We start from the raw sequence: 24,302 nt of genomic DNA on the forward strand, positions 1-24,302 counted from the left end.
TATTCAAGCATGTGAATCTATGAAAGACACCAATACTGGAGAACCACAGTTTACAGGTAAGTAACTTTTGTTCTTCTGGCCCATTTTTCCAATTCCGTCGCCCAGCGCCTGCTGGATGGGCCCTCCGATGACTTCCAGTGCCAGGTGATCTCTCTCTGGGCCAAAATAAGTCCTAGGTCCATAAATTTACTGGTGACCTTCGTTTTCTTTGTGTGTGGGAACCAAAGTAGCAGACAGGCTGCCTTATCCAAAGTCATCTGTCTATCCGTCACTCCTTTCGATAGCTCTCCCACTTCCGTCCAATACGATCCCAGTTTCGAGCAATCCCACATCATGTGATCTAGCTCCGCCCCTGGGAAGAAGCACCTCGGGCATGTCGCCCCCTCCGCATGGAAATGTCTTTATATCTTGCCTGGAGTCAAATAAGCCCTATGCACTACAAAGAAGTGTACTTGTTGGAAGCGGGCATTCCTACATCCTTTCCACGCCCTCCTCAGGATATGACCCCATGTTACATCTGGTACAGGCTTCCCTACACTCTCCTCCCATTTCAGTTTCAACGCTGTTAGGGGTGTCAGGCCTTCGTGAAGCATTCGAGAATGCAAACACGTAACCTCTTTGAACGTTCCCGCCGTCATCACCACATATTGGCACGCCATCGTGGTCGTTGGCTCCGATTGCCCCACCCTCCAATGCTTCTTTATGGCCGCAGTTATGGCCATGTATAATAAGAAACTCCCGGCGGGGATTCCAAATTGGTCCTGCACCGCTTGGAAGGGAAGCAATTCGCCGTCGGCGTACAGATCACCCACCATGTGGAGCCCCATCTCTTCCCACTCCATAAGGGGGGACCAGTCTCCTCCATGTGGTAAGGCCGTCAGCATGCCCAGGGGTATTTCCGGGGCATACGGGTGTACCACTCCTGCTCGCTTTTGACTCCTATTCCAACACAACCGTAATGTTTTTTCCTCGAGCTTCAGGTCTCTCACATCAAGGTGTTGTTGCAGGACAATATAGGACAATACATGTCTCTGTATCCCCGTCCCTCGGTGCAGGTCAGGGTTGATGGCAATCTTCATGGCGATGAAGCGTTCAAATTGCATTTGTGCAACAAAGTTGTGCTGATCCGGGCGGACAACATGAATGCAATGTATTACATCCAGAAGCAGGGAGGGACACACTCTCCATAATTGTCACACCTAGCACAGAGCATGTGGAAGTGGGCCATTCAAAGGAACATGTTCCTCATGGCGGAACACCTCCCAGGCAAGGACAACCAGATAGCAGACCTGCTCAGCCGGCACAGTCATCAGATGCACGAGTGGGAGATACATCCCTCGGTGCTACAACCGTATTTCCAACAGTGGGGTCATCCAGAGATAGACCTATTCGCCACAAAGGAAATCGCAAAATGCCAAACCTTCGCCGCCAGGTTCCCACACCCGCAGTCTCAGGGCAATGCGATATGGATGAACTGGTCAGGCAGATTTGCGTACGCTTTTCCTCCAGCACCACTCATACCACTGGTAGCGCGCAAACTGCAGCAACACTCCATGACACTCATCCTAGTTGCTCCAACATTGGCAAGGCAGGCATGGTACACCACGTTCCTAGAACTTTCAGTGGTGCCTCACCAGTGTCTGCGACTCACACCCAGTCTCCTCACTCAGAGCCATGGAGACATTCAGCACCCAGATCCGCAACAGTTGAGCCTTGCGATATAGCTCCTGAGGTCATAGAGTTTGGCTACCTGAACCTGCCCCCTGACTGTATGAACATTATCAAGGAGGCTAGAAGACCTACCACCAGGGCGTGCTATGCGGCAAAATGGAAGTGTTTTGTTATTTATTGTTCCGATAATAACATTAATCTGCTCGATGCATCAACGCAAATCATTATATGCTATTTGTTGCACCTACACAGATGCAATCTGGCATATAGTTCCATCAGGATATACTTAGCTGCTATTGCAGCTTATCTTCAGAACAGACAGCACCTTTCCCTTTTCAAAGTGCCTGCCATTAAAGCTTTTATGGAGGAACTCAAGAGAGTAATTCCTCCCAGGCATCCACCTTCACCTGTCTGGAATCTAAACATAGTTCTCACCAGACTAATGGGACCACCTTTTGAACCTCTTCACTCTTGTGAGATACAATTTCTAACATAGAAAGTGGCCTTTCTGGTGGCGATCACATCGCTACGAAGAGTTAGTGAGCTGCAAGCCCCCTCTATGCAAGAGCTTTTCATACAAATTCATGCTAATAGGGTGGTGCTGCGTACCAACCCTAAATGTATGCCTAAGGTGGTGTCCCAGTTCCACATTAACCAAACAATAGACTTTGCATAGCAGGCTCTGCCAACAGGTTTCTCGACGACAATGTAGGCCCTCACATCGCAGCCTCCCCGCTTTTATAACTGACGCATCACTCCAGCTGTGCAACGCATCTTTGCAGACCCTCGCATCGCTTCACAACCCAGGATTTACAGTGAGCTTAACTAGGTCCTTGTACCCAGCCCGCACACCATCGCTTTTGGCCTGAACTTTTGACTTTGTCCCGGGCCGGTGCGACCAGATATCCATAGTTGGACCTTCGTGCTTTTTGTCACGATTTTCGCTGGAATCTTTAAAACTGCTTATCTCCGGTACTACTGATTGGATTATTTACGTTTAGGTCTTGTTTTATTTAATAAAGAAAGTTCTTGGTGTGGGGTCCTTTATGTTTGAAGAACTGCACATATATTTTACACATTGCCTCTAAGTTAAGCCCGACTGCTCTGTGCCAGACTACCAGTGGGTTGAGCACAGGTTAATATAGGGTTGGCTTGTGCCTCACCCTGACAAGCATTGTGGCTGCTGCTTGACCAGGGCTCACATCCCTGTCACCCAACAACCCAATTTCTTACACCACCCTATCCTAAGTCCACTGTGGTGAAGGATACATTGATTCTGGGGAGTGGAGGCCACCAGATCTGCCAGCAGAGGTGGTGGACTTAGTTTTGGCAGCTCACCACTAATCCATCTTCTCTGGCAGCTGGTCAAAATGTATGGCCTGCTGCGCGAACCATGGGGTGGAATGACATCAGGCAAAGATCTGTCAAGTTCTTCTGCTTGTCCTGTCTTTGGCTCAGCAAGATATTGCCATGGGCATTGTTAATGGCTATTTGCCTGCTTTCTCGGCCTCTTTACATTTTGAAAAATAAGACCTCTCTGTTTAAGTCGCCAGTTTTTCTTTTTTTCTTAAATAGTTTTCTTTCCCCTCTTGTACTTTTTCTGATGCCTCAGTGGGACCTTACCTTGGTTCTTACCTTCTTATTGTGCATACCATATGAGCCAATGCATAGCTTTCCTGCTCGGCATGCCATTCCAGTTTGGTCCCAGCCATATGCAAATCAGTCTTGACCCTGCACCCCATGGGATCAGTCCAGCCCAAACTGCCAGATCAGGGCCACCCTGGACCGGAAACCAGCATCCTGGGATCGGTTTCGGTCTATCACCCCATATCAGCCAGGCTTGCTTGACTTGGAGAGCACGGCCGACGTCTGGGCATATTCCTCCCACTTAGGGCGACGAATGCAAAAAGAGCAATTGATAGACGCAATGCTGAACAATGTCAAACATTCACCCCCAGTACCTAGATATGGTCCTAAATCCATCTGGAGGCATGATGAGTCCACTGCAAAGTCTGATGGCTTCACCTACCAGCGCCAGGGAGCAGTTGCTGGGAAAATAGTTTCTGGATTCCGTCTGGGGCTTGGGGGAATTCAGATAGTGAAGAATCTGTGGCTAGACGGAATATCCACCTAGAAGATTGTCACTGACAGTAAGAGGCTTGTTCAGCAAGTTGGTAGCAGAAACATTCAATGCAAAAGCATGGAATGATGTTTCTGATAATTTGTTTTTCACCAAAAGCAGGGTATTTCTACTGGAGAAGTATACGTTAATTTTATTTCCTTTCCCATTACCGCCTAAAAAAGGATAGGGGCTGTGTTGTGTGACAAAACTAATAATTCACATGACTTCTATGGAATGAATGGCAAACTGCTGTTAACAAAACCATTATATCAAGTAAAGGGAAGTGAAAAGCAAAAAAGAAAGTAATAGATGTAAAAAAAAAAATTGAGGGAAAGTGACAGTGATGTTTTCTACTTGAAGTTGTTGACAGAGATGCCAAATATTGTAATGCACTACTGGCGATTGAGGCACCCTTATTACTGCAAACATGGTACATTTTCTTAATCTTGATCTAAATCTGGACCCTGCTCAGTTGACATATAATAAAAGGAAAAGAACACTAAAAAAAGTTATACGTTTTGGGATACTTGAGATACTGGACTGAATCATTCTTTGCTTCCATCTAAGTGGCAAAAAACATACCCATGTACAACATGTTCTGATCAGCTACTGTTTTGTATGCATCAATGTCCTATCTTCCTAAACTAATATGTAATGACGGTAAGAGTGCAAGGTCTGTTGAATCCTACTATATGCTGGGATTTATACCAAGAAGCAGATATTCTTCTGCATATGATGTTTTGCTCTGGATTGTCTGCTTTTTTTCTCTTGTAGACTACTCCTTAACAATTTGAATAAAGGTAAATGATTATTTGACTATATTATTTGATATTGCTCTCAAAGTAACCATTTGTATCCTTTATGTGTTAACGCACATTTTCATTTTATTCCAGGACCAGAGCATTTCTCAGAATTTGTGAAGTTGGTTAAGGATCATAAACTATATACAGAAGGCCTAAAGCTTTTCCAGCCAGGAACTCAGCAGTATAAGGTAATGTTTAACGAGAGCAATTTAAATCGTTTTTCTATATCAGTCAGATTCAAATATGTTTTACTTTCAATAAATGTATCTCAAGCATCCTCCCCATGTATGCATCTGACTTTCTTCACAATTGTAACAGTTTTTAAAAAAAAGAAAGTAAGCTACCTTCTGTCCAGACCAGAAGTAGATTAATCGTTGCAAAGGCTCAAGTGATTTTAATAGAAAGCTGCAATCACCTGTTACATGCATGCAATATTTGACTTTTTGTCCTTGTTTTCCCTCCATGTATATAATCGAAGATCATGGTTTTTCCTCATAGCTGAAAGAGCTTCACCTCTCCTTTTTTTGTTCAGATCATGCAGACGCTTGTTCTAACCAGGTATTCTTCACTTTGAAAAGTAATTTTAATAAATCGAGTCTGTTGCACTGAATTATGTTTTGCAATGTTTTGATATATTTTTGTTTACCTAGTAGTTTGTGTTAAAGTAGGAAAGTTATGGAAGTCTTGCTCGCAGTAAATCAAGAGAAAAGGAGCAAGAGGAATACCAGATAAGTCTTGTAGTGCCAAAGTTGAAAACGAAAGAGACCTTATCAACTGGAGCAACAATGTAGAAGAAGGAATGCATGGCTTTCGTCCTCTCAGCAAAGGAAATTGAAGGCAAATAGACCCTCCTCCCAAAACCACACCCAAGATATTGATGTAATGTTTTAATATTTTCTATCCTAATGGAGCCGGGCCAATGTCTTATCCTAATACTATTCAGCACTCTGGCAATATGCAGGCATTTGCCACCTAGAAAAGTCTCCCAGTGTCGGGGGTTCTGCCCCAGGGCAGAAGAACCAATATCCACAGGAGCGAAGAAAAATGCCTCTCCACTCCCCTAGGTTACAGCCACCTCTAGCCAGACAAGGCGCACCGAAGGATAGGCTAGTACCCCTAGGGAGTGAAGCGATGTCGTAGGACCACCAGAATTATCAGCCAGTATTTCTCGCAGGAAGGGGAGAGGAACCCAGAAGTCGTTTAACCCTGTAGGAAATAGACAACACAGGATGGGAATTATTTTAAAAAAGGAGTAGTATAGGCAAGAACACAGAACGGAATTTACAGGTTAAACTACCCAGGGTGTATGCTTCCACCTACTCACTTTGATGCTGCCAGCGTTTCGTGTAAAGTTGGTCTCTGCAGTGGAGAAAGGAAGGGTGGGGAAAGAGGACTGCTTAATCTGTTTGTTTATAACATAAAATGTTCAAGGCATACGTCTGGCTTGTGTTTTATTCATAAAACAATACTTTTAGCCAGAAGCATTGAGGCCATTTAATGCGCAGGGGCGTGTAAGCAGAGTCCTCCAGTGGTCCGAGAAGGAAATCGTGCAATATTGAAGACACAAAGTAAAGAGATTGCCGTAGACGCGAGCAGACCCAGACGGATACAATGTATCAGTTGCGGTCAGTCAACGCGTGTTCAACACAGCAAAAATAAAAAGGTCCGCAATGCCGGCAGCCGGAAAAAAGGAAACCTTAAATGTCGCAGCGCAACCTCGTGCTCGAAGCACACAAGGTTCTCTAGAGCCTGTCCCCCCACCAGGCAGTAAACGGACTCAAAAAAAAAAAAAAGGGAGGGTAAAAAGAAAGAAAGGAACACACTGTGTCTCAGCGCGTCCTGTGAAACACGCAGGCAAACTTTCAGCGCGGCTTCGCCCACGAGGCAGAAATACTCTAAACAGAGAGAGCGTCCTAACGCTCAGTAGCAGGTACCAAATATACCAAAAAGGTCAGAGAATCCAGTAACAATATAACACCTCTAGGATTTGAGAACCTAAGTCCAGTTGCAACAAAACTCAGCAGTTTGGAAATCCAGAAGGGTCGAACAAACCGGAAGGGCGTGGTCCTTGCCAGTAAGAAAGCCAAGCACCCGGGATCGAGAGCTGACTGCTGATAAGCTGTAGAGGTCACCTGACCTTGGAGCAGTGCAGCATGGGAAAGCATAGAGTCTGGTACCCATTGCAGTGTATTACGGGAGTGGTAGTTTTTGGCTAACACCAAGTAGGGACAGGGTACATGAAGCCTGGCGGTTAACACCCAGAAAGTGGGACAATTTTGTCAGAAGTGTAGAAATGGCAAAGGCGAGCAGGTCAAGTCAATGACAAAACTTCCATCCTTGAGATATGAATCCTGCCAGGAAGGCTTTTATGCCCCAAATATTAGAACCCGCTTGATATCTGAGCTATTTATTGTAGGAGTAGATTCTCTTTGCCAGTCCCACAAGAGTACCTCTTACGTTGAAGTAGAGTAAAAGTCATTAATACGCTGGAAGAATATTTCAGATCCAATAGAAAACTATACTAGTCCAAAATGAAACTGTTCCTGAAATGTTACAGAACTGCAGAAAAATTTTCTGGTTCTGTAAGCACATAAATTATGAAGCACATGCTGACCACAAAGTGGTTTTGTTGTAAGCAAGAGCTGCATAATTTTACTTAATAAAACTTCTGACAGATAGTTCTAACCTCAGATACCTCACCTTTTGAAGACCCTCCGAAGCATCAGACTGGATCTGAAAGCTTTGCACTTACTCCTTTGCGTCCAGTGGGTGGCGTGGTGCAGCACCAACTTGTTTCTGCTCCAGAAATTACATGTAGAGCAGCATATAAGTGCCTCTCAAGCACGCTGTCATCAGTTATTTTGTTTTTGTACCACCAGATGCAGATCTAAGGCTATCCCTTGCCTCTCGAAAAGGCAGATTCCCACCATATTTGTCTTTGGTGCTTGGTGTTTGACCATGACGCAAAGGCATGTAGCGACTGCACCCTGATAAATCCAAAGGCTGTCTTGGACTGTGAGGCGCAGCTGAATGTCTCCAAACACCTGAAGACTCTTCACCATGAATCGTTGATGTTGAAGGAAACTTCCCGATCCAGTTCCCGAAGTGGTTTCTGCGGCAGATCTCTATTGCGGTCGAAGTGATTGGATAAGTCAAGGAAGAAATAACAATGCAGCAAATTCAGGAATACTGTGACTCCATACTGTGCCTCTTTGGCATGCTGCCCTGCTCCTTTTGGCATGCCTTCAGGTCCCAAAGAACCACATAGACTGCCAACTGTGAATACCCGAGCGGGTCTGCCCTCGAAACCAATTGGAACCTCTAGGATTGTTGTGTTGTGCACCGACTTCGATACTGATGTTGTTCCTGGTGCCACAACCCACACCCGACCTCAGAGCATCAAGGCCAGACAGTGAAGTTCAACAAATAGTGCTCTCTGTTGTTAAGCTGACTTTGAATGAGGCTGCACCATGATCTCTCAGGGTTGCAGCCTCCCGGCCACCCATCAGACACTGACTCCATGCGGTTTCCTCAAGTAAAGGCCCAGATTATTTACGGTCTTTTCGGCACTGAGGGGCAATGATCGCTAGGATGAAGGGAAGCAGTTTGTTCAACCTTACAATAAGAACAGCTTGTATGGTGAGCTACAGGATGCCAGCGGGCTGGATACTTCTTGAGATTCTGGACTGGTCTCTCCTCCTGGTCCTGATATTTAAGAAAGTGCCTCGTTTGTAGTGGTGATGCAAAGAGCGACTGAAGTCCTCGATATCCAATTGCCTTCTGAGAAGGTGAAAACTAATGTACTTACTGAAGTCCAACAACTCAGACAGACAACTACAGATTCCCTATTTCAGACATTCCTCTAAGGACATGGGCAAGCAATAGCCATGTTGGGAACCGTGTTAATAGGCAAATAGTGAGGTGCCATCACAATGCCGCAGGTAATCTGGCTTTCTTAACACAGCACCCAACTCCAGAAAGTTTAGTGGCGCAAGCATTATTGTGCAGAGTCAACACAAACATCTTCCACACCACCCTACCTGGTAGAGAATCAAAGTGCCTTGAAACGTTTGAGAAACACATTTTCTCTTCTATCAGTTTGGCATTGAGGTCTATCAATGCCACCTTGCCTCTTGGGCCGATGCATTCACACCCTTTTGGATCGTGTTGCTCAAGTACTACCTGCTGCATCAGCTGAAATGTGCCCTACTCTTAATTAAGCCATTCAGAATGGCCGCGATGCAGCAAAATTCATGATTCACGATGGGTTTAATACCATGAATTGTCTAGGCCGGGTGATAGGCGCCAGTGTCACACTTTGAAGACACTCATGGATGAGATCTACTGGGGGAATGTGCAGTCTTGCCTAGTTGACTTGCCCTTCAATGGCTCTCACGTATGTGGTTGAAAAGCACACTCAGTCCTTGAGTGCTTTAAAGACAGCAGCGCCACAGCCAGCTCCTTGGGCCTGTCTGCTCCAATTCATCAGTTCTATCAGCAGTTTATCCACCTTCGTGGTGATTTTATGGGCAATACTGCCAGCCAATGCCCTTTCAGGCAGCCCAGTAGACCATGCATTCCTTTTGTGGCCGTGGGACCCATAGACAGCATGGAGAGTGAGCAGCCCAATCCTCAGCCACTCCAGCTGCTGCAGCCACAAAACCTCTTTTGTGGGTCCTTCCAAACACACAGCCACCCTGATGAAGGCAAGATCTGGGATTTTCTCTCATGTTGGCAAGCAGTCACCTCCGACAAGTGGGTCCTGCAAATTGTCCAGTGGGCCTATGCCCTTCCAATTCTTTCCACTCCACTGCACCTTCCACCAAGTTCAAGGCGCAATGTCTCTTACCTGAATGGGGGGAACCTTGGCTCAATCTCTTTGCCACCGCTGGGAACACTCAATGACAGCATTTTTTTTGCATTGGCGTTCCCAACGCTGCTCTGTCTCAGAGATGCATTCTGCCTAGAGTGGAGTTCCAGGATCCCATATGGCTTTCCTTTGCCACCTCTCCTGTCCCAAGTTCTGCAGACGATTAGGATCGACCGGACCCAAGTCATCCTAGTGGCACCGGATTAGGCCAGGTGTGGTACTCAGAACTCCTGTCCATGAGCATCTGTCCTCCGATAAGGCTGCTGCTTTAGGAGGGCCTTCTGTCACAGCAGCTGGGCAGAGTCCTGCATCCATGCCTCCTCAATCTTCATCTCCATGCTTGGAGTTTGAGTGAGGGCAGTTGATCTCATTTGAACTTCCTCCTGAAGTAGTTGATGTCATTCTGGCAACCAGGCATCCCCTCACAAAATCAGTATACAACTGCTGTTGAGACAAGTTTGTGGCTTGGTGTGGTACTAGGCAGATTGACCCACTTTAAGCCAAACTTTCTGTAGTGTTGCTTTTTGTATTGTTGCTAGTCTAGCAAGGACTTTCTTTGGCACAGTTAATGTTCTTTGTTGTCTCTTAGGCGTTTTTGTGCTTGCCGGACCAGCCCTCTTTATTTCAGTCACCTGTTGTGATGCTTTTTTTGAAAAGGTTGTAGCATATGTTTCCGACCACACCTTTCGTTATTCCTCGGTGGGACCTAAACTTAGTCCTCACATTCCTAATGGAGTACCCCTCAGCTGTCCATTGTGGCTCCTCGTCTCCCTGACGTTGGTGCGGAGGGTTAGTGAGCTAACAGCCCTCTGTCAACCTGCTGTACACACAATTCTTTCTGGACAAGACGGTGCTTAAAACCTGAGCTTCCTTTCTCCCAAAAGTGGTTGCTCTCTTTTATGTCATGCAAAATATCACCCACCATGCTTTCTTTGCTCTACCTCAACTCTCTAAGGAGGAGGAGAGACTACACGGTTGGGTCTCAAAAGAGCTCTCAAGTTCTATATTGATCAGTCAATCAATCTGATTTATATAGCACAGCTAATCACCCAAAGGGGGTACCCAGGTGCTGAGAGTGCTGCTGCTCAGTTGATCATCCATGTCTTGAATCCTTTCCTGAATTACAGCAGATATGATCCAGTCTGTAGGTGGAATGGGAGATTATTCCAGGCCTTCGCAGCAAGATAAGAGAAGTTGCATCCTCCACTAATTGCTGTGGTGGATGCATCGGGTGTGGGCGAGGCAGAGGGAGGAGGAGCGCAATTATCTGGAGTGAAGGTATAAGTTCAGACGGTAGTTGATTTGCCTGGTCCTTGGTTGAGGAGGGCTTTGAAGGTGTGGACAACATCCAGAAATTGCATCTCTTCTGAATGGGGAGAGAGTGGAGCTTCTTGAGGTGGGGTGTGATGTGGGTCTGTCGGGGGAGGTATAAGATTAATCGAGCTGCTGCGTTTTGTATTGTTTGCAGTGTCTTGAGGAGGTGCAATGTGATTCCTACGTAGAGTGCTTTGCTGTAGTCCAGTCACCTGATGACCAGGGCTTGAGTGACAGTGCATCTGGTGTTGATGGGGAGCCACTTGAAGATCATGTGGAGTATGCGAAGGGTGAGGAAACTGACTGAAGTGACTGTGTTAATCTTGCTTTTCATGGTGAGCTTACTGTCCAGGAAGATGCTGACGTTTCGGATGTCATTGGTCGGTGTGGGTCCTAGTTCTGGGGGCCCCCAGGCGTTGTTCCATGAGGAGTTGTTCCCGAAAATCAGCACCCCCTTCTTGTCTGTGTTGACCTGTAAGCAGTTGTGTCTCATCAAGTCTGCAATGTTCGTCATGCACCTGTTGGTCAGCGTGGTTATGGGGTCTTCTGATAGTGAGAGGATGAGTTGGGTATTGTCGGCGTAGGATATGATGTCCAGTCCATACAATCTGATGACGTTGGCCAGGGGAGGTCATGTTGGTGTTGAACAGGGTGGGGCTGAGAGTCGAATCCTGAGGGACGCCGCAGGTGCTGTTCTTGGGTTACAAAGTGAAGGGCTTAAGGCAGGTTCTCTGGGCTATCCTAGGGAGGATGGCATCTCCTTGGATTCCGAAGTTGTGAAGCCTTTTAATCAGGGTGTAGTGTGATATTGTTTTGAACGCTGCTGAGTGGTCGAGTGGGATCAGGGCCGCCATTTTTCCTTGGTCGAGGAGGGATCTGATGTCGTCTGTGGCTGCAATCAGTGCGGTTTCGGGGCTGTGATTGGTGTGGAATCCTTACTGAGAGGTGTTCTGTGAGTTAGCAGTTAATGGCGTTCTCGAGGACCTTGGTTGGAAAGTGAGCAGAAAGATGGGGTGGTAATTTGTGAGTTTGCTGTGGTCGGCGGATGGTTTCTGAGTAGTGCTTGACTTCTGTGGGCTTCCATTTCTCAGGGAATATGGCCATGGTGATGGGTGTATTGAGGATGGCGATGATTTTGCTGATCGCCTTGCTCCCGAGGTTGAAGATGTGGTGGGGACAAAGCCTAATATTGGAAGAAGTTTGTGTTGAACTGCCTGCAGTGAACATATGACCTATTCCATGAAATGCTGCCAAGCACCAAGTCTTGGACTGAAAATACTTCTGAGTTGGGAGCCTGTGAAGTGTGTGTTGGGCATCCAGAAATGTAATTCTTTTGGTACACTCAACAAACCTACCTTCGTATTATTTACCTCACACCACATAAACTAAATAGTATAGCTGGAACAGTGATTAAAGCCTGTCTGAGATGTAACCTGATAGATACAGATTTCATTCATATGGCTTGCTCCTGCCCAGGATTTGAACAGTTCTGGAAACAGGTAATTGGAGAATTGGGAACAATGCTGAAAATGCCCTGTTTGTTGCAGATGGATGTGTGTTTACTCGGTCTTTGCCCCCACTCAAAATGTGCTAAGCTGAGTTCTAGATTTCTGGATCCTGCATTGGTACTAGCAAAAAGGGCTTTTGCTATGCATTGCAGAGTCCCAGACAGCACCGCCCCATAGAAGATTGAAAAGGAATGTAGAAATGTAGGCAGTAATCAAAAGTGTGAACTTAAAAACTGAAGAAAATAGAGTTTCACACAAAAACCTTAAGCGGGCAAATAATCGAACATTGTAGCAGTATTTACTGGAGATGAGGACACCTGAGCATGTAGTTCATATTGGAATGAATGATTTTGCATTTGCAGATTGTAAATAATAAATACGAAGGGTGAGTACTGACGCAGAAGTACAGGATTATTTTGTAGCACATGAATAGATGCAAAGCTTTAATTACTTATCATTTGTTTTTTGTATTACACAGAACGTACTACAGAAGAGTAACAAAATGCATGTAGAAATGAGGCGGCCGAATTTCAACTTTCATATATCAAACGATAAGCACCTACTGTTGATAGTTACTTATGAATGACATGTTAATGTTAAGCATGTGTAATTAAGGTGCCAGTACTAAAAGATGTACACAAATGGTCTTGACCAACCTTAGGTGCTTGTTAAATCTCAAAAGTATGTTCAATGATTAGCATCATTGTGTCATAGTTAAGTTAAAAATAAATAAAAATGGTTTTAAAAAAATGCGTGTTGGGCATTTTGCCGAGGGAGGTGGAGTGAAGTGAGTTCTCCCAGTTTTCTAAAATGGAGTCTGGTGGGTTGCCATGGACCCTGAGGCAGCCAAAAGCAAAAATCTGCTGCCTACCTTGTAGTGAAACCTATTTTTTTTTCAAATAAAAACAAAAAGCAGTTGTCATAGATATGATTCTGATGGATACTTCGTCGGGCTGATTCTATATCTTTGAATGTTCTTTTCAGGCATCAGTCAGACTCCAAAAAATAGTTTCCAAACTAGGTAACACCAGCGCAGCATCAGTGACAGATGCACTTGGCTGGACTGAATATTGTGCCATGACACTAATCACTCCGAAGTCTGTTCCTTTTTTACCACCTTCCGTACAAGCAGGGCTCTGGAGACCCCCTTGTTATTTGAATGGTTTTTGTTCTGAAATGTTCAACTTTCTCTCATTAAATATTTATTTTACCGAAAAAAGAGAGCATGTCTTCTCTGAAGGTTTCCAGTTGTGAATCCTACGTCAACTGTAAATAGGCACATTTCAATTTCTCATCCTCTTGTGGCAAACATGTGGCATCTAGGGTGAATGTAAGTTTGTCACCGATGAGCACTAAAATCCTTAAGGAACAACTAGTTAAATTGATTTTGGCCGAGGCACACAAGATGTGTTTAAATGCTTCCTGTGATAGGTTGCTCGCATACAAATCACTAAAAACACAACCATTGGAAGCACATGAAAGAAAGGTCTTTCTCATCCTCCAGTACACAGGTCTACCTCATCTGTTGGGTGTGTGGTTGCTGTTGCCTTTTTGTGTCTTTGAACGCTTCATATTCCTTTTAGGATCTGGTATTCATATTAGGAAAATTTTAAAAGAAAGTCCCCCTTTCCATCTCATTCAAAATAGATTTATTTTTTATTTTTTTATAAATCTTTTATTAAACAATCTCGACATGATGGTACCTAGTCACAATGATCAGTAGGCAGGGTACAGCAAGTTACAAAGGAAATAGCTTATAATTACAGTAAATGAGTTTGGTGGAAATCACAGGGAGGGAGAATCTTTGTTGTCTAGTTCTTGAGCAGGGCTACAAATATCTCTTTGGTAAGCATTCCAATGGGCCCATATTTTAGTCCATTTCCGGGGGCACCCCTGGCCACATATACTGTTTTTTCACGTAACATACTCCAATCAAGGCCTTTTTCCCAGTCAGTTACAGTAGGTACATGTGCAGCCCCCCAGAGTTGAGCTATATTTCTCTTGGCGAGTATGCAAGCGAGAGTGACCCATTGTGTTGCATATGTGTTGAGATCAGGAGGCTCCCAGACATTAAGGAGGCACCTGGATGCCAGCGGTTTGATTTCAACACCCAACGATTCGCTTATGACCACATGGATTGCACACCAGTATTCTTGGATTAGGTCGCACTGCCAGAGGATGTGCATAAAGGTACCTGTGTGAGTGCATCCCCGTCAACATGAGTCATCGGTCAGCCCACCCATGTGCACTAATTGGTGTCCAGTCAAGTATACCCTGTGAAGGATGTTTAATTGCACTAGGCGGAGTCACGCCGGAATAGCAACCGTCCGGGGAGACGAGACTGCCGTCTGCCAGTCCTCATCATCTAGTTCGATCCCGTCAATTGTCCATTTATCACGGAGTGCCAGTAGGGGATCACCCATATTATGTATTAGTTTACGATAGGTAAGGGAGATGGCTTTCACAGGCAGATGGCCATCTAATAGTCTGTCTTCTACAGGAGAGCTTTCCGGGGGGGTTGTTCCACGGGGCAGTGTTGTGGTTGGTGCGTGTCGGACTTGGAGGTAGCGGAAACGCTCCGAGTTAGCGAGGTAGTATTGATTCTGCAATATGGCAAATGATTTCACGCCCTCAGCACTCCAAAGGTCTTTGACGTGGGAGATACCAATTAGATCCCACTTGTCGAAACCCCTGGACTGTCGCAAGTCTCCCAGTTTTTGAGAGTCCCACAACGGTGTGGCAAGAGTCAATCTGTCATTCCAGCCAATAGATTTGGTTGCTGCATGCCAAATTTTAACTGTATGCTGCGTAGGGCCAGTAAGCGGGAATCTATCTGGCTTGGAGTATAATGCAGGGGCAAAAGATCTGTTTGGCAGGATCCACCGGTTCATATTAAAACCAGGTTCGTCTGGGCGACAGTAGGTGCAATGGTTGATGGCAGTGAGGTGTGCCGCCCAATAGTACTTCCTGATGTCCGGCAATCCAATACTGCCGTCATACCAACCAAGAGTACGTTTTTTCATGTCTATGCATGGTCGCCCAGTCCACAGAAGGTCTCTCTGGAGTCCTTCTATTTCTTTGAAATATGCATTAGGGACAGGATCCGCGGAGTTTTGGAGGGCATAGAGGAATCGAGGGAGAGACATCATTTTAAAAAGGGCCGCCTTACCCAATAGAGAAAGAGGGAGTGTCTTCCAATGCGTGATGTCGTTTCTGAGTCACTGCTGAGGGGGGCGGCAAGGTTACGGGCATGTCTGACCAGCAGGTCTATAGAGATGTATATACCCAGGTATCTAAAGCCGTCAGAGACAATGGGTACAGGGCAGCTGTGGGGTAGCGGAGGAGGATCCCCGTGAAGAACATAGAGGAGGAATTTCTGCCAATTCACGCGGAATCCAGAATACCTGCCGAAGGCGGCAAGGATATCAAATACGGCAATGAGGGATCTCTTGGGGGATGTCAGATAAAGAAGGAATGTCGTCCGCATACAAGGAGATGCGGTCTTCCCAGTCTGCCGACCATCGCATCCCTCGGATCATGACGTCCTTTCGGATCCATGCTGCAAGGGGTTCAAGGGCCAGGGGAACAGCAACGGGGAAAGGGTGCATCCCTGACGGGTACCCCGGCTAAGCTCGAATGCGTCAGACTTCCTGTTATTAACAACGATTTGAGCCATAGGTCTGCTATATAACAGGCGCACCCACTGGCAGATGACCGGACCGAATCCCATTATCTCAAGCATTGCGAAGAGATAAGGCCACTCAATTGTATCAAATGCCATAGTGGCATCTAGAGAGGCTATGACCTCATCCTGCCCTATTGTAGAGGCCCTGCCCAGTACACCATGCAGTCTGCGCAAATTCAGGGCCGTGTTCCTCCGCGGCATAAAGCCTGATTGGTCAGGGTGCACTAATTCCCCAATTACTTTAATCAGTCTGTTAGCAAGAATCTTGGCTAACATTTTGGGTTCTGCGTTAAGAAGGGATATAGAGCGGTAGGAGGTGCAGTCTGTTTTTTGTTTTTCTGTCTTTGTGGATCACAACTATGGTGGCAAGTCTCTGGTCAGGGGGCAGTGTGCCTTTATCAAGACTATATTCATACACGAGTTTCAGATAAGGGGCCAATTTGTCGGGCCGGAGCTTCTAAAGCTATATTGGGAGGGGCTTTTTAAAAGACCAGTGCTGCTTGGTACAGCTTCGGACTGGTTCTCCTCTGTGAGTTACGACGTTGGAGCTAGTTGCTTTTGTTTCACAGATGGCAGCAACACCGGCAAATGAGTTGACATCATTTTGAAGCAAAGCAATGCTGGTTTAGACAGTGCAGAACTGCAGGCCCAAAATGAAACAGAAAACCAGGCCTATTTAACTAGTGGCTCTAAGCTTGGATTAATCTATGGCACTGTTTGCATTGATGTCCTCACCACGTGCATTGATATCCTCACCAGCTCCGGAGCCAGCAGCATCCATTTCCTTAAAGACTGCCATGGCACAGGCAAACTACAGTCCATCCCTAAAGAAAGATTTCCAAAATTAGCACTTAGCTGTAGACCACTTGCCTGTCTTTAAAAGAGTTGCTCTTGTCAAGACACTCTTTTGATCAGGCCCTCCTACACTGGATCTGCTAGAAACACATCCAGCACCAGATAAAGATGGAGAGCGTTAGAAGGAAAATCTGCTGCCTCTCGTGGATTATGGCATCAATTTATGTTAAGCCCGGAAAATGCTAGCAGGCTGAACACCTCTCAGTGAGTAACCTTAGGTACCATGCTGGCAATTCTATCGAAGAGTTTAATTGCTCTGCTGCTTTTTAATGAAATCATTATTCAACATGTAATTTATTGAGTTATTGTGTTGTCAATGTTTTTGTTTTGTTCTAGTTTAAGAACAATTATTTGAAGTTAATTTAAATTTTTATTTTACATTTACATATACTTGATACATTTTTACTGTGCTTTACCATAGGGAGAGCTCCACCCCGAGGGCGGAGACTTCTGCCCATATGTGAAAAGTTACTAGGAGAAACTCTATATTCTAATCCCGGTTCTAACAAGCTCCACTCACTGTTTTGGGGTGGAAACATGCCATTCTACACCTAGTAGTATTACAAAAAGTGTAAAATTATTTCCAAATGCAGTAGTAAGTTTACACATGAATACATATACATGTGCAAATTTACTTGGTGAATAGGCCCCGGAATGTTTTGTTTTTACTGGCTAGACATATATTTAGGGTCCCTTTTTGGTAAAAAATTATGAGGAAATGTCCAAACATATATTGAAAACTGGACTGGAAATAGCCAAAATGGTAGCGTGTTCAATGATCATCGTGGTTACTAGCATCATGCATAAATAGGTTCCACAGGATTTAAAGGGGACGTTTAACCCAACATAACTAATCTGTGCTCTATTAAAATTCTTGATACTGTGGTACTCTATTTTGCTCTTCCATTTTACTAATATATTAAAGAGTATTTGAATTTACACAGTAAGTATAATTTATTAGGAAACCATTTGTCATAAATACAATCTAACAACTTTGTGTGACTGTGTGTATTTATTAATGCACAAGCCCTACCGTAAAACTGTGTCTGCTGTCCTGAAGTAAGTGCTGGTAATACCTAGGTCCAGACGAATGGCCTGCACTTGAAATTCTTGTGAATGCCCAACATTATCAGTACATTTTGTTCTTGTGCCTTATTTAAAAACAATCAATGATTAAGGCTGTGACTTTAACTTTGTGAAGCCTTAGGAAGTGACTAAAATGTCTCTGTTATTTAATCTTTCTACCTGTACTCACTTCTATTATTTTGTTTTGCTACATGCTTAGGAAAAAAAGTGTATAAATACTATTTCAAGGTATGACTTTGCTGTTTTCTTGAGACATTCGCTTTTCTTTTTGATTGATTCACATTCATGACTTGCAGACTGATTAGCGTCAAGTCATAAGATTGTTGAATTTATGTGCATATAGAGGTTCATGCAGTCTCACTGCCTAGTATAGGAGAATTCATTTTTACATACTTAAATATTGCCATTAAATCACTGAAATGTAATGAAAATAAAAAAGTGGGACCTACTTGTACTCCTGATTCAATCTATTAGATGTCAAATGGGCTGAAAGACATTCACTGCACACATATGTACTTGACATCACATGAATTATTAAAGATGGGAAGTATAAGGCAGTGCCTAGTTTCATTAAATTGCCCTCTAGTGTTGGGCAGTCAACCTTTTCACATGATATTGAGTAATCAATAAATTATATTTGTATAAGTAGTTCTTTTTAAAGGTACTTATTCGAAAGCAGTTGTATAACCATAACATTATTGAGGGTGAAATCATTTTTTAGAACCCCAACTAATCTGTGAAGAGTATATTTTCAAACAATTTTGGGGACACTCTTAAAGATGCTGTATCAATAAATTGTCTGTGGTTTCAAGAAGCTGTATTTGTCTGTAATTATTCAGGAGATGGCAAGGGCCCTTTTTATACACTGTCAACTGTATCGTCCCTTGCATCAAGTTTTAAATAATACCATTACATTTATTTACATTTAATAATGGACGAGAAATGTACTCCATCCCTCTGGACTTTTCTTTAAGTTCTATGATTAGAATTTGTCAAGGCCTTGAGCTATGGAATTTTAAGGTTTCAAAATTAGGCTCTTGATATAAACTGGAGAAACTACTTCTGTACTCCCTTTTATATCCATTTCTGCAATGAATACCATCTCAGGAAATTCTTTAAACATGTATAGATCCGTGGTGATATCCACCAGTTTTGTTTCGTAATTGCTACCACAAGATGCCTAATCTTATGGCCAGTAAAAGAAGTAGTAATCTGCCCAAACAGCTTAGTATTTTCTTTTTGCTGCTTCATTTAACTTTAACTAAAACCACTGTTTGAATTTATCTTTTTCCTCCAATTTTGGATTTCTTATTCTAAATCAAGGTCACAGTCATACTTTATTTTTTCAGCTTTATTTTTATTTACCATTTACAGTTCACAGAAATTTAAATGATCAAAAAGACATGTTCCAGAGCTATATTGCGCACTGAGCAAACAGACCAGTACCCAGCCCCATCTTGCCTCGCCACAGTGTTCCAGAGAGGCTCTCACTGTACTTTCCCTGATCCTCAAATCCTGTTGCCCCCGTATCCTTCTCCATTGCCCCTGCTTAGGGAAGAATCAGCCTGGGTCCCTGAGTTCCCACCACGTGTGCCATATCTTCTCAAATTCCTCAGGCAGCCTCTGGCCTTGTAGACTGCTTTTTCGGCCTCTATACAGCAGCCCATTTTGGCCGCCCATTGCTCAATTGTGGGGGTGTTCCCACTACTCCATAACTGCACTATATCCGTTCTGCACAAAACAAGCCTATAGTCTTCCTGCAAGGTATGGAGGTGGCTGGAGTTAGCCCAAAGTGGCTTGGGCCTGCATGAAGTTCTGCACCCTCCAGCCACTGGCTGCAAAGGACTGTAAAAATACACTGCTACAACTGAAGTTTGACTTTAGAGCACCAGAGAAGATTTAGACTGTGTAATGCAGCGTAAGACTGACACTCACCGAAAAATCCTTATTTGGCAGGTCTGCCGCAGCCCCACAGCAAAACACCGTAACAAACAGACCTTGCTTCCAGCACCTCCACAGCGGGTGAGGTTAGTCCCGAGTTGTGGGCGGATGGCAGGAGGAAACCACTTGTCTTCCTGAGCAAGCTGCCCCGCAGTAGGATGTCTAGGGTCCTCAGGCGGCTCTCTGGAAGGAGGCAGGCCCAGGAGAAACACTCCCAGCAGTGTTGTTGGCCGAGTTCCCGCTAAATCCGGGTCACTTAATTCGTTCAGTCCTACAAAGTTTAATCAATGCAGTCAGGACCCAGCACAATGTCTTGAGGCCTCAGAAGTCATAGTCCTGGACTTTCCGCCTTCAAAACAGTCTGCAAAAAAAGGTTAAAATGACAATCGCACTAAAAGAAAGAGGGCTACAAAATAACAGTTTTTATAACCCAAAGAAAGAGACTAATAGTTAACAATGACCTAGAATCTAAACAAGACGTGTTGGATGTTATTACATTTCCATCTAGCCCTGTTACGGCTCCGCCCCACCCAACCCAGGTTGAAGTTCAAAAATCAATTCAACTGCGTCATTTTCATCCCCCAACCTCTCTGCCATCAGTAATTGGGGTTTCCTCAGCCCAGTGTCCACCTTTGTCATCCCTATGGGTTACCCCAAAGAACCTGACATGCAGGACCAACCATTGATAGAGCTTATAGAAACTGCTTAATCTGATAGAGACTGCTAGCCTCAGATTCCTTAACGTAGAATTATCCCCAGGCGTGAGACTGGATCCGGAAAACTATTTGCCACAGCATCCCTGCGTGCCGGTGGACGGCACCACGTGACTACGCCCTGACGTCCGCGTCCGTGACGTCAGCGAGGATACATGAGTCCCACCCCGGCGCGCCTACGTCAGTTTTTTCTCTTTTCCGCGTGCAACGTGGATCCGGATTGTGTCCTGGCCTGTTTTCGGGCTTTCTATTCTTTTATGCGCTTTGGTGGTAAGTGGAACAGTGTGTGAATGCCTTCGGGCTTCAAAACGTGTACCTCCTGTGTGCGTCCTATGTCGGCGACGGACCCTCACCCAATTTGTATGTGGTGCCTGGGTGAGCTGTGACTCCTGTCAGCACCTTAAGCCTAAGTCACAGCGGAGCGCCGGATGAAGTTGCTGTTGGCGCGCTTGTCCAGGTCGGTGTCATCCCAGCGTCCGTCCCCTACCTCGGAAGCAAGGAACCACTGGTTTCGTCTGCGACATCGTCTTTCGCCGCGGCACTTTGGACATGGTTCACCGGCTGGTAGGTCCTTCAGTTTGTCTCCGATGCCCTGTCCTCCTTCCGCGGTGGGTGCGGGCTCCCCCGGGACAGGCGCCCCCGCCTGTCTCCTCCCTACCTGCTGTTTCCTGGCACGGAGGCGACTAGGGCCCAAATGACAGTCTATGCTGTGGCGCTACAGGCTTCTTTGGCCCTTCCTCCACCTCCTGAGACGTCCGAGGAACCCTTACCTAGTGCTGGGCCTTCCGTGGAGTTGCTGGCGGCTCCGGCCCGGACTTTCCGGCTCCAGGCCATAGGATGGTGGTGCAGTCGAGGTGCGGTCCTCCAGGGCTCCCCTCTTCGGCGCCTGGCGTCCCTGCCTTGCCGCAAATCCCTACGAGGCTCCCTGTGGCATCACAGGAGACCGTTGTGACTCCGGGCTTGTCCCCGAGTCCCGCTCGGTCCACTGAGCAGGCAGCTGCCTCACCAGAGGTAGAGCCGGCGCCGCTTGGGCGCCAGGAACCTTCCTCCCCGGCTCCGGTGGAGTCACGGGTGGAGGCAGGGACCTGGGGTGCTTTCCCGAGCCCCCGTTGGTCCTCGGCGCGGGCGGCTGCCCCATCTGAGGCCGAGCTGGTGCCTTTTTGGCGCAGCTCCCTCACGGTTCTGGCGTCGACCCGCCCCACCCTCGTGGAGAGCACGTGGTGGCAGGAGTGGTCCCGGTGCCACGAGTGCCTACTCCGGCGCCGATTGAAGTCGATCATACGCCGGTGGCAGACTCCACGGAGCCATGCAGGTGCCGGCGCCAGGTCCTGGATTCATCCCCAGAGGTCCCTTCTTCTCCGGAGGTCGGCCATCTGTTGGTGTGTTCCTCCCCGGAGACAGGGTGCCGGGTTGTTGCTTTTTCACCGGCATCTTCCTGGGACAGTTCCTTGCCGTCCCCATGGCCTAAATCCTCTAACCCTTCTTTTCATGGTTCGCGGATGGCTTTTCCACCGGCCTCCCCGCCTTCCACTGGGGCCCCTCAAGTTCCTCATTCCTCTGTGGATCCCCCATTATTCCGGGGCTGGCCGCTTCCCCCAGACATGGGGATGGACGGTTCAGTTTGCAGCCGTCGCCCACGGAGGAATTACTTTCTCCTCCGCCGCGCCCTAAGGAGGCTAGTGTTGCCTTTGTTCGGGCTATTTCCACAGCCGCTGGTATTCTGCGGATGGGTGCGCCTGTCACCCCGTTTCCTAAGGACAACCTTTTGGAAGTTCTCCTCCAGAGTTGTTCCTTCCCTTTGAAGTGTCACTCCACAATCCTCTTATGGGGACTTGGGGGCACCCTGCCACGGGTGATCCGGTGCCTCAGGCGCTTCTGCATCGTCACCACCCTGCTCCCCAAGACCCTGTCTCTTTCCACCCTTCTGCTCAAGGCTCTCTTCTGCGGAATGCCTTTCCGTGTTTGCCTGTGGTGTTGTTTCCTCCATCTCGGGAGGCCCGGTGGTTGGATTCATCGGGGCGTAATGTCCTCGCCTCATCCAGCGCTGCCTTGCGGGTGCTTAACACTTTGTGTGTGTTGACCAGGGCTACTTCCAGTCTGTGGGACTCTGTGGAGTCCCTTCTTTCTCATGTCTCTCATGAGGGTGCCCATGCTGATCTGCGGATCCATGTGTTGGATGGCAGGGAGTTGGCCGCATCTATTGTTCGTGCAGCCTTGGATGTTGCCGATGCTCTCGGCTGTGCTATGGCTACTTCTGTGGCTCTCCGTCGCCGCCTACGTGATGCTGTTTTTCCTGAAAATATCAGGGAACATTTGGTTGAAAAATAATTCATCAAGAGGAATTGTGGAGCAAGCTGTTATGGGACAGCAAGCAGCCAAATAGCAATGGAAAATTCAGACTCCAGAATGCTGGCATTGATATAGAGTCCTTGGAAGCCCACATACGGCACAATGTTTGCAAATCCATACACCTAAGAGGTCAGGGACAGGCATTTATCCAAAGCTGCATCTTGGAACCCCCAAAATGTACAACAAGTCACACTGATCAATGGTGACTTGGTGTTCGCATCCAAGCCCGAAAGTCCCACTACAAAGCTACTGCACAATACGGACCTATTGGTGAATATAGACCAGCTAGGAAGGATCATAAAAAGACTGAGGAGGCAGCGCACGAAAATTAACTCCGAAATGGCCTTTTCAAATGTGATAAAAACTACTGGACCTATTACCTAACACCTCTATTAATCGCCCTTTTTCACAACACCATTATCCCAGATTCCTGGAACGGCAACTCCTTCCAACCCGTCTACAACAGTGGAAGTTCAGCCTCACCGAAAACTACAGGCTTATTGCTTTGATCGATGTAGAAGCAAAACCATTTGGTTCATGTCTACCTCAACATCTACAAACTTTGGTAAAGGAGAAAACCTGATACCACAAATTCAAACTGGTTTCAGACCAGGCATGGGAACACTAACAAACTTGACCGCATTAAATATTTTAGTAGGTAAAGCCAACCAAACGAGTCCCCCGAAATTGCCTCTAGACAAAACTCAAGGATTGGAGCATTCCAGGAGACTTGTTGAGGGCAATAGTTGCACTGCACACAGACACCTGTGCACAGGTCAAAATAGGTGATGTGCCCGTCTTATGAACAAAATTCTAACAAAGTGCCTCAAACAGCGCTGCATGCTTTGCACCGAGCTTGTTTAATTTATACCTAGCCAATCACGTAACTCCCTCCTGCTAGTCACAGCCACCCTACAATATTGGCACCGGAGAAGATTGGCTGACTCCAGTATGCAGATGACATCGTCCTCCTGAGCCAGCATGAACGCTCAAAAAAACGACCTGGATACTCAAGGGTTCAAGCTGGGGAGAGGGGTTGGCCTAACGGCTAAGGCGCTCGACCTCGGACCTGGGGAACTAGGTTCGAGTCTCGGTAACGACGTCAACAACCCCCTGTGATTCTGGGCAAATCACTTAATCTCCCCGTGCCTAAAATGAAAGTGTGTCCTCATGTAATGTAACTGGTGCTATGTAAAGCGCTCTGATAACTGATTCGGTTCGGTTCTAGTTCGCGCTATATAAAACTCTGCAAAAAAAAAAAGCTAAACTTAAATAAAACGAAAGTGATACACCTGGCCATCACCAAATTTGAGACATTTGCATGGTTTTTAGAAGCCAAGAAGTTGGAGGTGGCAACTACATATAAATATCTGGGCATTTGCCTC

At 46.1% G+C, this 24,302-nt stretch overlaps 1 protein-coding gene across 1 annotated transcript in view; it reads left to right on the top strand.

The window, feature by feature from the left end:
* Positions 1 to 24,302, top strand: part of ELP1 (elongator acetyltransferase complex subunit 1) — an 861,256-nt gene that overhangs the window by 549,593 nt on the left and 287,361 nt on the right. The window contains exon 27 of the mRNA XM_078676240.1: positions 4,687 to 4,784. Within this exon, the coding sequence (XP_078532366.1) occupies positions 4,687 to 4,784 (98 nt within the window). The remainder of the gene's footprint in view (positions 1 to 4,686; positions 4,785 to 24,302) is intronic.

The sequence above is a fragment of the Lissotriton helveticus genome, chromosome 2_1 (genome assembly GCF_964261635.1).
Source record: "Lissotriton helveticus chromosome 2_1, aLisHel1.1, whole genome shotgun sequence".
Taxonomy (NCBI): domain Eukaryota; kingdom Metazoa; phylum Chordata; class Amphibia; order Caudata; family Salamandridae; genus Lissotriton; species Lissotriton helveticus.